At 34.9% G+C, this 16,622-nt stretch overlaps 1 protein-coding gene across 15 annotated transcripts in view; it reads right to left on the minus strand.

Annotated features, from left to right (window-relative positions):
• Nucleotides 1–16,622, minus strand: part of LOC115242262 (synaptotagmin-2-like) — a 65,355-nt gene that overhangs the window by 20,975 nt on the left and 27,758 nt on the right. For all 15 annotated transcript variants that reach the window (XR_003885030.1, XR_003885031.1, XM_029818409.1 and 12 more), the window contains 2 exons: nt 3,595–3,747; nt 2,379–2,499 (listed from right to left, as the gene is read on the minus strand). Coding sequence is in view for 13 of the 15 variants with exons in the window: in XM_029818409.1 (XP_029674269.1) it covers nt 2,379–2,499; nt 3,595–3,747 (274 nt within the window). In the remaining 2 variants the exon portion in view is untranslated. The remainder of the gene's footprint in view (nt 1–2,378; nt 2,500–3,594; nt 3,748–16,622) is intronic.

The raw sequence follows: 16,622 nt of genomic DNA on the forward strand, positions 1-16,622 counted from the left end.
AGCTGTTTGACCTTGGATGGCGTTGCCAAGGTCAGATCAAGGTCAAATTGAATTTTCTAAATGGAATTGCCTACTTTTTATTGCATATTCTTGTAGCTTATCTCGAGAGGTTTTCAAAACACTATAATAAAGTATTTTTTCATTAAGTACTTTTTGAGTTATTTTATATTTTAATCTGACATATTTTGATATAAAAAATAAAATATCTCGTAAAATATTTAGTTTTCGATAATCTTACCGTAATACTTTTATGTACAAAATAATGAGACAAATCAATTAGTATAAAAAAATAATTGTTTTTTAGAAAAAATATGTGATTATATACAATGTCTTTTTTAAAACAATTATTTGTTTTTTTTTACACTAATTGATCTGTCTCATTATTCTGTACATAAAAGTACGGTAAGATTATCAAAAACTAGATATTTTACGAGATATTTTATTTTTTATATCAAAATATGTCAGATTAAGATATAAAATAACTCGTATTACGGTAAGATTATTGAAAACTAAATATTTTACGAGATATTTTATTTTTTATATCAAAATATGTCAGATTAAAATATAAAATAACTCAAAAAGTACTTAATGAAAAAATACTTTATTATAGTGTTTTGAAAAGCTCTCGAGATAAGCTACAAGAATATGCAATAAGAAATGAATGGTTCCATTTAAGAAAACATCGATCACATTGACCTCACCTTGAAAAGGTCACTCAAGGTCAAGTCCATATTTTAATCATGTGGCCCCCTCGAAATATTTTTGTCTGCCGTTCTCGGTTTTCGAGATATTCGGCTGGCACGGGTGGTCTGATACACCCTGTATATATTAATGTCAATAATATAGGAAAATTTCCTAAATGGCATCATTTTCAAACGAAGATATTATACATATATTTAAAATATCATTAAAAAATATATTTAAAATATCATTAATATATATTTTAAATATGCAATTATAGAGAGAAGGGTATTTTCTTCTTTTTTTCTGGAAAATGTATTGGAAAATTATTACTAACTTCTAACAATAAGTATAAAAAAAAGAAATCGTAAGTAATCGGTGCCATTTAAGCAAAAAGTCTCCTACATCGCATCATAAGTTACCAAAATCACATCCACATATTGCATACTGAAAAAAATATTTTGTTAGATTTAAAAAATAAAATTATGTTTATGGACTGTGTTTGATGGACTGATGTTTACTAAAATAAATAGTATATCATAATTTAATTTTAGAAATATTATAGGCTTTTATCAGGCTATTTTTTAAATCACTTTATATAAATTACAGCACTCAGGTTTATCTTTTGAAATTCTAGCATATGATTCATGTGTTCATTGTTTCCATAATATTCACCGTATTATTTTCCACTATACATTTTCGACATAAGCTACAATCTCATTCTTTAAATGCAACATTTATATTTAATAACAATGTAAGAATAAAAGTGTCATTTTTTAAAGATTTGTTAATAGGTAATTTTCATTTTTTTTTCTTTATTTCATATAGCTATTCTTTTGTAATACTGAAAAAACTGAAATTTTACAATCATATCAAATATAATCGTACCGGTGCGATTTAAGCAACACCGTGGTGTGATTTTGGAAATTCCACAATTTTTAATTTTTCAATCTTCTTAGCCTACACATACGAACTAATAAATTAATGGGCTAACATATTAAATATTTTATAAAAGTATGTAATATTGCTATAAATAAATGGTCAAAATAGTAAATCTTACTAATGTGGGTTTTCTGTATTTCTACAGAAACATGGAAAAAATAGCTTTAAAAACGCGTTTTTTTCTAAACTCATTATAGTATATTTAACGATAGCAAATGATTTGAGAGTAGAATTGAAGTATTATGAATGCGATTTAAATCACAATCTAAATTATATTTAGATCGATTCGAACAAGATCAATATCTATATTATAATTAATCCATTTTTTAAATGGGGTTTAAATATATGTAGTAAATGCATTTATAGGTGATGGCGGTATCTGGAAGTCGATGCCAATTTTTTAGGCGCACCATAGACATATAGGATAGACCGGCTTCTGCCATGAGGAACATATCCTGCGTGAAAACATATGAAGGATGGCGATCCCTACAATGCTATTTTTGTCTTTGCTTAGGTAAGAGTAATAGAGATAAAAGCGAATGAGAGGAATACATGTGCATGAAAAGAGGCACTTGCTCGCTTTGTCTTCACCATAGTCTTCATTTTCCCCTACTAATCCCCACAACGCACCAAAAAAAAGAGACAGAATGCTAGTTCTGTCTTTCATATGCTTCCACGCTGCTACTCACGACAAGGGCCGGTCTATCCTATATGTCTATGAGGCTCATCCGCAACTTTTCTTCTTGCTAACTTACTAAATTTATTTAAATTGGATATCACTGGTGTAAATTTGATGTTACGCAATTTCATAATATTAATAGTCAGTCTCTGTGCGGTGGGCAGATAGCTTATGGCTAATAAAATATCGCCAAACTCCTAAAAAATATATATAATAGTTATACACAATGTGCATGAGCAAGAATACTATTGCATAAAAAATATATGTATATGTATAATATAATAAATACACACACGAGGACAGGAACGCCTTAATATATGAATTTAGGCACATGTCGGAGCATATACAGGATGTCCTAAAACAACCGTACTTTCTCTTAATGGCAAATTCCTTAGAACATTTCAAGACGAAAATTCTAATACAAAAATGTCGAGGCTATAATAGTTTTTAAACGGAAAGCGCGCGAAATCTCAGCCCTGCCATTCGTAAAATATAATTGCTTTCTTTTTAAAAACTATTATAGTCTCGACATTTTTGTATTAGGATTTTCCTCTTGAAATGTTTTAAGGAATCTGCCATTAAGAGGAAATGCGATAGTTTTAGGACATCCTGTATAAGAAATGCATATGTGCTCCGATATGTGCATAAATTCACGTGTTAAGGCTTTCCTGTGCGTGTGTTCCCGTATATATGTACATACACACATTGTATATCATAATATACGAGGACTGACAATTAAGTTTGTAGAAAACATTTATTACAATTACAGAACACACTTATTCATTATCTAATACACGGTCCTTTTTAAAATAGTCCTTTCCTAAAGCAATGCACTTGATCCAATGTTTTTTCTATTGTAGGAAACAGTTTTCAAAATCATTCTCTGTGGCTGTTTAGAACACGCGTCAACTATTTCACCTCCGCTCGTGAACCCCAATGACGATCCTTCATGTCTTTCATAATCTTGGGAAATAGAAAAAAAAATCGGAGGAGGACATATCAGGTCCCCTCTGACTTTTTACTATTCCCCAAAATCAAAAAAGACATGAAGGATCGTCATTGGGGGTCACGAGCGGAGGTGGAATGGATGACGCGTGCTCTAAACAGTCTTACGGAGAATGATTTTGAAGACTGCTTCCTGCAATAGAAATAACATTGGACCAAGTACATTGCTTTAGGAGGGGACTATTTTAAAAGGCATCGTGTATTAGATAATGAATAAGTATGTTCTGTAATTGTTATAAATATTTTCTACAAACTTAATTATCAGTCTTCGTATCATAATATATCACCTGATAAGATGGTTTCATTCTATTATTGAATAAATGAATCTCTGGACTGTAAAAGATCTGCTTCATGTCTTTTAGCGATACTTTAAGCGAAGACAGTTCCGTGTGATTTGCGTATCTGTTGTGATCATATGCAGTGATATCTAAAATCCATTCCTATAAAACAAAATAATCGTTCAAAGATCGACTCAAAACAATTCGCTTTCTTATTCTCACAGCAAACAATTCTATTTGTGGCAAAAGTATCATTTGGATATCAAAATTATCCATTTACATATTGATATACATTTCAAATTTAATATCCCACACATACATATCTAACAAATGCGCTGTATTATATCTTTGCAAAATGTCAATTTACATATCAAAAAATTACATTAATAGACCAAGAAATACTACTTTTTTTCTGATGTAAGCTCAAATGTATAATATACAGGGTGGGCCATTTTAATGTCCCACCCCAAATATTTTTTTTCTTACACCTTTTACAAAAAAATTTTTCGTACAAAAGTTGTTTGACCTCAAGGGGGACGTAAGACAGCGATATCAATTTGTTCGCAGATGGCGCCACTTTCCAGAATTTCACTAATCATCACTTTTCTTAAATGGAAATCGATTTTTTTCTTTTAACAAAAGTTGTAGCTTTTGTCGAGATAAATTCATCGGTATGTATTTGTTTAAAGTTTTCTTGATTTTTCCACGGGTTACATCATTTCTTAATTTTGGAAATTAGTATTTCTCAAACATGTGGAGAGATGTTCATATAAAAACAAATATGAGGTCTTTACAATTTTCATGTTGTCAATAGTTGTTCGTTTTGTCGCGAAAACTTTTTCTTTTACGTATCCCCATAAAAAAAATCTAGTGGCGTAAGATCAGGAGATCTTGGTGGCCACTCTTGTGTTCGATTTCTGATGCTGATCCATCTATTTTGAAACAGATTATTTAAGTAGGTAACTACGTGGCGACTTCTATGAGGGGAAGCTCCGTCCTGTTGGAATCACATATCACGACGAACTTCCAGGAACGTCTGCTAGAACGTATGCGGATTCACATGTGAGCATTTAACGATAATGTCCCTCTCTAAATGTGATTTAAACTAGACATATTCCAGAAGCATGTGAGCTCAGAATACAAAGTGATTATAGTACCTTCGTACACGTTTCAATGCAATTCCTTGTATCATTTTTAGTTCTCTTTCAATCTCCACATTAAATTTTGTCTTTGATAGTGATATTCAATAATTATTGCATAATATTATTAAATCACTTTAATGAAATCAAAATGGATTATCCACCGCGAGAGACAGTAGATATGATCATAGTGGTAGGGTTGTGTGGAGGTAATTTTAAAGCTACTGAAGGGAATATGCTCGAATATATCCCGATAGACGTCATCCATGTAGGAAAACCATAAAGAGATTGCTTCAAAGAGCTGAAATGGGCCCATTAAAACGCGAAAGGAAAAAGATTAGTGCAGATAACGTTGCCACCGTAGTAACATTGGCAGAAGTTTTACAGAATCCGCATACGTCTAGCAGACAAATAGAACGTAGACATGGAGTTTCACAAAGAACGTGTTTAAGAATTCTGAAAGAACAAAAGTTTAATCCATATCACATTGTTCTAACACATAAATTAGAGGACAGAAATTTCGACAGAAGAGTACAATTTTGCGATTGGGCTCAAAACCAACTTGCTGAAGATCCATCTTTCCTCTCGAGAGTTCATTTCACAGATGAATCGACGTTTAATAACAGAGGAGGAGTAAACCGTCACAATTGTCATTATTGGTCCGAAAATAATCCTCATTGGCAGAGAAGTGAAGAATTTCAGCACCAGTGGTCTCTAAATGTTTGGGCAGGAATTATAGGCAATTGTGTGATCGGCCCTTATTTTTTCGAAGAAAATTTAAATGGTGAAACTTACCTGATCTTCTTCAAAATCATTTACCATATCTTTTGGAAAATGTTATCCTGGAAGTTCGTCGTTATATGTGGTTCCAACAGGACGGAGCTCCCCCCCCCATAGAAGTCGCCACGTAGTTACCTACTTAAATAATCTGTTTTAAAATAGATGGATCGGCATCAGAAGTCAAACACAAGAGTGGCCACCAAGATTTCCTGATCTTACGCCACTAGATTTTTATTTATGGGGATACGTAAAAGAAAAAGTTTTCGCAACAAAACCAACAACTATTGACAACATGAAAATTCGTATCAGAACCGCATTTTCAGAAATTACTTCTGATATATTGCAAAAAGTCCAAGAAAGCTTTCGATTACGTTTAATAAAGTGTGCCGCTGTCAATGGAAACTTGTTTGAGCATTTGCGCTAATATTACAAACATCCAGTAGCATAGTGAAGGAACTCACTTTTAAAAAGTACCCCAAAAGTGAGAGGCAAGGGGACTCACTTTTAAAAAGCACCCTAAAAGTGAGAGGCAAGGGGACTCACTTTTAAAAAGCACCCCAAAAGTGAGAGGCAAGGGGACTCACTTTCAAAAAGCACCCCAAAAGTGAGAGGCAAGGGGACTCACTTTTAGAAAGCACCCCAAAAATGAGAGGCAAGGGGACTCACTTTTAAGAAGCACCCCAAAAGTGAGAGGCAAGGGGACTCACTTTTAAAAAGCACCCCAAAAGTGAGAGGTAAGGGGATTCACTTTTAAAAAGCACCCCACGTGGATAGAAAAAAAACAATTAGAATTACAATTTAAAAGATAAATTTCAGAGAAATTAGGAAAATATCATATCTGACATTAGTTTTGTAATCAAGTGATGAAATACATAGATTATACAAAGATAAATTTTACAAAGGGAAATTTGCGCGAGAAAGCAATCTCTACTAAAATACTACCTACTAAAATTGTAAAGACCTCATATTTGTTTTTTTATGAACACCTCTCCACATGTTTGAAAAATATTAATTTTCAAAATTAAGAAATGATGTAACCCGTGGAAAAATCAAGAAAACTCTAAACAAATACATACCGATGAATTTGTCTCGACAAAAGCTACAACTTTTGTTAAAAGAAAAAAATCGATTTCCATTTAAGAAAAGTAATGATTAGTGAATTTCTCGAAAGTGGCGCCACCTACGAACAAATTGATATTGCTGTCTTATGTCCCCCTCAAACAACTTTTGTACGAAACATTTTTTTGTAAAAGGCGTAGGAAAGAAAATATTTGGGGTGGGACATTAAAATGGCCCACCCTGTATGCAAGGTTGGATACATTAATTTTTTTTTAACTAACAATAAATTAAGTTTAAAGTTAATGGCTCAAAAATTAACTAGGTTTACGTTAAGAGTTACTTAAACAAAAATTAATTCAGTTAAAGTTAAGTTAAAAAATTATTAACTTATTAAAAAGTTAAAAGTTAATTATGCAAAACTATATGTTTTTTACATAACTAATCTTTTAATTGCACATTTTAAATTAAACTTTTTAAATTTAGGTAATGAAAAGGTAGTTTTTTATAAGAGAGATAATATATTTTTTTTTATACAATAATTAATAATACACATTATTTAAATATACTATAGTTGTGTAATAGAGATATTATAGTGCTTTTAAAAACAAAACGGTTAATAAGGACTTCGGTTAAGAGGATATCCTGTTTAATTTGAACCGTTTTACCTGTACACGTGCGTTTTATCTTTATCTTTAATTAGTAGATACTTTAACAATAAATTAAAACAATTGCACCCTCCATCGTTACCCGGCACGTTGACCAGCCGGAAGTCTGCCTCCCGGCCAACACCAGTCGGGCAAGGGCAAAGGCCCTTTTTTAATCTATTATAAATTAAACGACTGTGTACGGCCGTTATACGGCCGCCGTTACAGCCCGCGCCACAAACTGAGCAACGCCGAGCGCTCCCGACCAACACTGAGCGACTCCCGCCGAAACCCCACCGTAGGGAAACAACGCGAATACATTAATTACTGGGTATAAAAAGACCGCTAAATTACGCATCGATACAAGACCGGTACCTGAATCCGCTTGAGCAGTATGCACAAGAAATATCCAAAATCGATCCTCTTTCGCAAAAAGAAATGAATCGCGAGGTTGACGAGTTCGCAGCCTCCGCCGAGCATTCTCGACATCCGCTCCGACTGCGAATCCTTTTCATTCAATCGAATCGAACGAGAGCGGAATGTTCGCCGCTCTCCTCGAGAGTTCTCGAGCTTACGGTCTATCATCCGCTCCGGCCAACCGAACTGTGGGACAGTAAGTTCGCTGCTCCCGCCGAGCATTCTCGGCTCCGCCGGCCATCCTCCAGATCCGCGCAGAACGGAACAGAGGGGGGAGGGGGAGTCCCCCGCCCCGGTCGGGATTTTACGATTTCCGGACGCAATCCCCGAACATCTGGAAATACGCGCCATGTCATTATACATCGACGTCCATTACGCTCCACTGTAAATCACGGCATCGCCGCCGCGCATTTAACAACCAGCGCCGAATAACCGTCGCGTCTTAAGGGGATCCAGGAACATGTCTGTTTTACCGACCAAACGCATTTTTTTTTAATTGTACTAGTTTTCGTAATGGCTATACAGAATTACAAATGCTTTTACATGATATACCGAACAAGAAACGTCATCCATTTTTCATTTGAAATATCAGACGTTTCATCAATAAAAATTGAAAATTTAGTGTTTTGAATGCTGTTAACTATACGATCCGTCTCAATCGGACATAGCACATTTGAAATTATACTTGTACATTTTGTTCGGCCCATACTCATATTTTTCAAAACATTAAAATCTTTTCCTATTTCTTGGAAAAGAGTAAGAATATCTTTTGCCGTTTGATGCGAAATATTTTTATCAGCAATTAACGCGGCATAGCGAATTTCTGCTGATTTCTTTCGCTCTTCAAATGACAAAAGTGATTCGTTCTCATTCATATCTTCACTGGATTTGTTTGTTTCATTTTCTTTACATTTTATAATATGTTTCTTGGATTCTGCGTGACGATAGATTTGAGACAAACCACCAACAACAGATATATTACAAAACGCGCAGAAAAATGAATTAATGTCATGTGACACTTCGCATGAGCCATGGCTTAAACAAATCGATCTCTAACCATTGTTGTTTAAAACGTTTTCGTATTATTGTATTTGAACTTATATTGTTATTATTTAATAATAACGATGCAATTTTTTTATGACACGCAGAATCCGCATATCTTATAACGTGCGATAAACTGCACGAAAAATTTTTATTACATATAATACAATGGAAAAGGCTATCATCAAATGATACTTTGCGTATCCAAGATTTAAATTGATCATCACTAAGTCAAGCTTCTAAAAAGCTTCGCTTAGGTTTCTTTTTAAATGTATCACACATTTCTATATAGAATTGTCAACAACAAAGACTCTAAGATGAAGAATGAAACAGATAAAAATATAAATAAATTTGAGACTTACAATTGGGATAGTTCCAACTTTCTGAACATCAAGATTTCACACAAAAGCACTGTTTAGAGAAAGTTATTAAAACGAAAGGTAGCAGCGTAAAGAATTCGAGATAAATTTGAATTGATATAATCGATTTATTGATTCTGTGCCCGCGTACTACTTATCTAGTCGACGTTTCGGCGAGAAAAGAGACGATTCTAGCCTATTCTACATATTTGAAAACGACGAAACTGTTCCGCGACAGTAACAAGAAAAAAACACTTTGTCAGTTGATTTGGGCATATCGAGACGAGCGGACACGACGGGCTGTGCGTCTATTTGTAAACACAAGCAGAAATCTGGTCGAGAGAAACAATGAACATATTGGACAATTATTTAGATAAATATCATTAAAAATAATACCGGTAGTCTAAAAGGTTCTACCACACAACAAATACACACACACACACACACACATAATATACATTTTATTTTAATGTAGTCTAAAAAATATAAGTAATAAAATAATAAGTAGTCTAAAAGGTTCTACCACACAACAAATACACACACACACACACACACATAATATACATTTTCTTTTAATAGACGAAGTCTAAGTTAGACTTCGTCTATTAAAATAATTTAATAAACGTTAGACTGTCTAAAGTCTAACAGAGAATTTAGTCGACATGGAGATGTCGAAGGAAGCAGAAAGTGCTGCAGCTCCTACTCTGCAGCAGTTGAAGAAAACGGGGTTGGGAGTACTTGTCAGTCTCCGCTGAGAGTTCGCGGCATCTCCGAGAGCAATCCGTCCGAAACCTTTAAAGAGAGGCAAACGGAAACGGGCGTACTCGTCCCCGTCGAGAGTTCTCGACACCTCGAATAAATCCGACCACCTGCGTGCAACGGCGATCTTCCAGTGGTGGGGAGTTCCCTGCCATCGACGGGTGTTCTCGTCAGCCGTTGCACTCCCGAATTACACGGGGAGACGCCTGGAAACCGCCTAGATCCTAAACCGCTCAGAGAGAGAGAAAACGGGGTTGGGTGTACTCAGCCTCCGCCGAGAGTTTGCGGCATCTCCGAGAGCGATCCGTCCGAAACCTTTAAAGAGAGGCAAACGGAAACGGGCGTACTCGTCCCCGTCGAGAGTTCTCGACACCTCGAATAAATCCGACCACCTGCGTGCAACGGCGATCTTCCAGTGGTGGGGAGTTCCCTGCCATCGACGGGTGTTCTCGTCGACCGTTGCACTCCCGAATTCCGCGGGGAAAGACCATCCCGACTGAATACATAACGCACTATACGCGCCTATCTAGTACTTCCGCGACCGCCATTTAGTCATCCGGACTCGCCATTGATACGGCGCGCTAAGTCCCGCGCCGAGGGATGATCCACATCCCTGCCGCGACACCGATCGACGTACGACATCGATACCCACGCGTCGAAGGACCGCCCACCGGACCGACCGAAATTACCGCCCGGTAGCTAACGGCATCTACCGAAATCACGGCCTGCGATCCATAATCGATATTTGATCGAACCGACGAAATATCGAACCGCGCCGCGCATACAGCCGCTCGTGTCGGGTGCGTTGCATTAGATGCATCGCACCCGACATGACCGTACCGCTGTACATCCTGCATCTTACACACATACAATTATATTATAGTTTCACGCATACAGCCGCTTACATTATATATATTCACACATACTCACTCGCATATCTTAACTTATACTCCGCACACCGCCGCACCACCGTACAGGCGACCGCCTCACGCACACCGCTGTACACCGACACGCACTCACATGCTTTTAATATTCGCTCATGCATACATAACGATATCTCATTCGATACTCTTGCGCACGGCTAATTATTATTATACATTTGCGCGCTCACTCACTCGTCACTCGTCTCGCACGCACACCTATACACACGCACACCTATACACGCTCACACACACAAACACACACGCTGTACAAATACACCACACACGCAATAAATTATATTCTACCTAACATCACTTTCGTTCGTCTCTTGATACCCTTTCACGAGCCCCGGATCCCGACCGACTTGTCCGTCTCCGCCTCGCGAAAACGGATTATTACAAATTGATTTACTTACAAGCTTGTTCGATAATTTACATTTTCATCGCCGTGTTATTTTATTTCGATGTGTTTGACAAAAACAAAATTATAAAAAAATGAATACCAAGCAGCTCTATGTATACGACAAAAGTTGTTGTGCGACTGTAAGATGCGGCAGTAGCGCAGTTGGTACGTAAAACACGTCCATTTACGTGGTTTTTGTTAATGTGAAATTTTTACCAACCTTTTCTTTTATTTATAATAAAATTGGTAAAATATAACAAAATATAATGCTAAATTGGAATAGCGTGTCATTTCAACAGTAAGTAACAGTATTGTACAATATTTTATTGAGCCGTGTTAAGAAAGAAACAGCAATTTAAATGAGGTTAGATTAGGTTATGTATCGTCATGTTTCTCTATTGATGTATCATCGGCATTATTTACATTCACATTCAAGCATCACAATTCAATCAAAACAACAATAAGTTTAACATCTTCAATTTGGTTGATTTTGAATAAAAATAACTTTTTTACTATCTGAAATAAATTAATTAAACTTTAAACTTTCTGCCATATTAAATAAATTAGTTTATTTTTTTTTAAATAAGTATATCTTTCTTTAATTTTTTTCTTTAAATTTTTATTTTTTAGAAATATATGGCATAATGTCTACTAATACTAAGAAATGCAGCTTTAAGCTAACATGGACCAATGAAAGCATTTTTTCATGGTTGAAACTTGTCCGAAACGACAAGTTTTCTGCAAGATGTTCGATATGTAGTTCGACATTTTCTTTAAGTAATATGGGTCGAAGACCCTTGACTAATCATATGAATGGAAAAAAACACAAAGAAATTGCAAAAAATCAAACCTCAGCGATCTTCCCGATATTAACTAACAATAACGTTACGAAGATTGGATCCACAGACTCGATTCATTATTCCAACACTCTCATTGCAGCCAACACATCATCACGAATAATTAATTCTACACGGACTCCGCAGGAATCTCTGACGATTCTAAACGACGAAAATAGTTCAAACAAGATACGTTCGTCTACTTGTGTAGTACATTGCAATACGACGGCATCACCGATTCAACATGCTTCGAAATCGCAACGAATGAAGCATTTCATTATAAACGATCGTATTACAGAAACAGAGATTTTGTGGCGCCTTCATGCAGTCATGTATTACAACTCTCTGAGAAATATCGAAAGTAGTATAGCATTGATGAAGGTTATGTTTTCAAATAACGAAGTTGCAAACAAAATGTAGTTAAGCAAAGCGAAAGCAGCATATATGATTACTAGGGCAACCAAAATATGCTAGAGCATATTTTTTTTATTTGACTAATCAAGAAATTAATTAGATATAAATTTGTTTTAGAAGAAACTATGCATTTTAAGACCTATATGTTACAGCATGCTTTTGCTTATTTTACCCATAAGTGCATATTTTTGCATATTTTACCCATACGTGCATAATATTTATATATTTTACCTATTTTTTTACATTTTACATCCTTTCCTGATTTAGATTTACGATTAGCTTTTTCTGATATGGTAATAGGGGAAAGTAGAGTAAAACCGGGTACTTTTTGGATTTGTCTTCCTACAAAAAATCAGAGAATAAAAAAAATTTTACTGACCATTAGTAGTCTTTAGTGGACCTTAAACTATGAGAAAATGAGGCTAGTTACTGAAAAAAAAATTTTTTTACCAAGGATAACAAGATTTTTTGGAGAAATCAAAACACGCGGTTTTGCCCTACCGGTAGAGTAAAACCGGGTACCTATTTGAAAACATATAAAACACCGTGCAATTACAAAATATTAGTGCAATTACACAATAGATTTATTTATTATTGACGAAAATCACAAATAAAGATATCCTCTTGTTCGACATTACTACAGGACTTCCTTATTTAATTGTTTAACTTTAGGGATCTCAAAAAGCTTTTTTTTAGGGATTTCTTTTTCTGAGTGGTAGTTTTCGTTTCCAACTGTTTTTTGTAGAGAGACAAAGTCAGGATAACAGTTCTTCCTCTTTTCATTACATGAGATGGGTAAGTACTCGGTTTTGCCCCAACACAAGGAAAGTAACAAACACGGCAGTTGTATATTCCGGCGTACAAAGTGACGATCAAAACTAGTGTAGATATATTCTCTAATATGTACAGAATGCAATGCTGCAATTACCGAAGCAGATGCTCTGTATAGAAAAAGTCCATAACGATTCGATTATTGTCCTGATATCGATCTTTTTTGGGCCGAAAATTTTGAACTTCTCTTAAAAAAGAGATATCGTATGCACGGTTCATCTCAAAATAATGTTGGCATCGATCAACTAATAACACGAGTTAGCCAAAAATAATAGCGCTTATCACGAAGAAACAGAGGTACCCGGTTTGACCCAAAAAAATTTTACTGACCATTAGTAGTCTTTAGTGGACCTTAAACTATGAGAAAATGAGGCTAGTTACTGAAAAAAAAATTTTTTTACCAAGGATAACAAGATTTTTTGGAGAAATCAAAACACGCGGTTTTGCCCTACCGGTAGAGTAAAACCGGGTACCTATTTGAAAACATATAAAACACCGTGCAATTACAAAATATTAGTGCAATTACACAATAGATTTATTTAAATCAAAATACAATATAAAGATGTATTCTATTGACGAAAATCACAAATAAAGATATCCTCTTGTTCGACATTACTACAGGACTTCCTTATTTAATTGTTTAACTTTAGGGATCTCAAAAAGCTTTTTTTTAGGGATTTCTTTTTCTGAGTGGTAGTTTTCGTTTCCAACTGCTTTTTGTAGAGAGACAAAGTCAGGATAACAGTTCTTCCTCTTTTCATTACATGAGATGGGTAAGTACTCGGTTTTGCCCCAACACAAGGAAAGTAACAAACACGGCAGTTGTATATTCCGGCGTACAAAGTGACGATCAAAACTAGTGTAGATATATTCTCTAATATGTACAGAATGCAATGCTGCAATTACCGAAGCAGATGCTCTGTATAGAAAAAGTCCATAACGATTCGATTATTGTCCTGATATCGATCTTTTTTGGGCCGAAAATTTTGAACTTCTCTTAAAAAAGAGATATCGTATGCACGGTTCATCTCAAAATAATGTTGGCATCGATCAACTAATAACACGAGTTAGCCAAAAATAATAGCGCTTATCACGAAGAAACAGAGGTACCCGGTTTGACCCCCCTACCCGGTTTTATCCTACTTTCCCCTATACAGGATAAAATAAAAATATGCTGCTGCATATCTTTTTGTTTCGACTGATAAAGAAATTGATTACATCAATAATTTTCAAATGGAGCGCCACACACTGGTACGTACCGAGAGGCGGCTATCTTTTTTTATATGCTAAAAACAGAGAACTGCTGAACGCCGAAACAATTGAAAGAGATAATTTTCAATTATTTCGGCATTCAGCTATCGATCCTTGTCGTAGGAGATCGAAGTATTTGACGCGATGAAAACACTATAATACGTGCTACTCTATACCTGCTTGTTTAAAATTCACATACAAAAGTGTTAATTTACTGCTATTGTTTTTTGTGGATAAACGGAAAAAGTAAGTCTACAAAAAATTCAATTAAAATTATAAATCGTACTCAATTTTCAAATTGTTTATAGATCATGCCAAAAGCAAAGACAACAACCTCAAACAGGTTGTGGCAATATGTGCGTGAATTTCCATCGTTCAAAACTGATGGCACAGTTCTTTTCTGCAAAGTATGCAATAAACTTGTAACAGCTGAGAAAATATTTGCAGTAAAACAACACCTGGCAAGTAAAAAACATATTGAGCTTGTTAACAAGAATGAAGCTACAAAAAGTACGCAGCGACTCCTTGGGGAATCTTCCACATCTAAGACGAACGATACTCAATTCGCAAAAGATTTGTGTAGTGCTCTTATTTCTGCGGATATACCGTTATATAAAATGCGAAATCAAAATTTTGTGTCGTTCTTGGAAAAGTATACGCAACATAAAGTGCCATCAGAGACCACTCTTCGCACAAATAGCGTAAAAGATCTTTATAAAGCGACCATTGACAACATCAAAAGCTGCATAAAAAATCATTTTTTGTGGATATCAATCGATAAGACTACGGACGCAACTGGCAGATATGTAGCAAATGTTATTATTGGTATTTTGGATTCTGAAGAATTGAACGCCAAACAAAAGTTCTTATTAAATACTGCAGTCCTGGATAAAGCAAATCACAGCACTATTGCACGGCTTTTCGATGATTCCATCAAGATCCTGGGCGAAAGCTTTGATAAAGACTTGATTTTGCTCTTTATATCAGATGCTGCACCGTATATGGTAAAAGCAGCCCAGGCAATACAGACATTTTATCCCAAAATAATACATTTGACTTGCCTTGCACATGGTCTTCACCGAGTATGTGAACAAATACGGGGTTTGTATACTAACGTTGATCGCCTTATCTCTAATGTAAAAAAGGTATTTTTAAAGGCTCCCTTGAGGATAGATATTTTCAAAGACTTAGAACCTAGTCTCGCACTTCCTCCGCAACCGATAATCACGCGATGGGGAACATGGCTTAACGCCGTAAATTATTACGCGACCAATTTTGAGAAAATTGTGCGAATTTTTGATGCATTGGACGATGAGGAAGCTGCCTCGATCAAAATTTCGAAGAACCTACTATGTGACAATACGATAAAGTCCGATTTGATATTTATTGCATCAAATTATGGATTTCTCGAGGCGTCCATAAAAAAGCTCGAAACATCTAGTCTACCGCTTACTGTACAGATTGAAGTTGTAACACATGTTATGGAAGCAATTAATAATGTAAACGGCGAGGTAGCAAATATTATCAAGAAAAAAATTGCCAACATTATTGCGAAGAATAGTGGATTTACTGTTTTGAAGGCACTTTCAGCACGTTTGATTGGAAGATCTGATAATAAAAAAACGGACAATTACAGCATTCAAGAAACATTGGCATTTAAATTTGCACCTATAACTTCTGTTGATGTCGAACGAAGTTTTTCGATGTATAAAAATGTTTTACGATCAAATAGGCAAAGCTTTTTGTTTGAGAACTTAAGTGAAATGTTTATTATTTACTGTAATCAAAATATAAATTAGAAGAACTAAACTTTTGGCTTATTATTAAATATGTATGTTTTTTGGTTAATTTTATCTTTTTTATTTGTTAAAAATGCAATCGAATTAATTAATAAATATAAAAACGAAAATACAATACAAACAATCTTTCATTAAGTTTATTCTACTTCGTTATTATAAGTGATTTAAACAATATCTGAAAATTTTTGAAAAAAAGTAATTTTTTAAGAGCATATTTTCCTGTTTTTCGAGCATTTTTTTTATTTTATGGAGCATATTTTAGGTGCTTAAAACAGGTTCTTTAAAGCATATTTTTGGTTGCCCTAATAATTATATATGAAATATGCTCATATATAAATATATACAAATATATATGATTATATATAAATATATATGATTATATATA

Source organism: Formica exsecta, unplaced genomic scaffold, assembly GCF_003651465.1.
Source record: "Formica exsecta isolate Colony F162 unplaced genomic scaffold, ASM365146v1 scaffold589, whole genome shotgun sequence".
In the NCBI taxonomy this organism is placed as follows: domain Eukaryota; kingdom Metazoa; phylum Arthropoda; class Insecta; order Hymenoptera; family Formicidae; genus Formica; species Formica exsecta.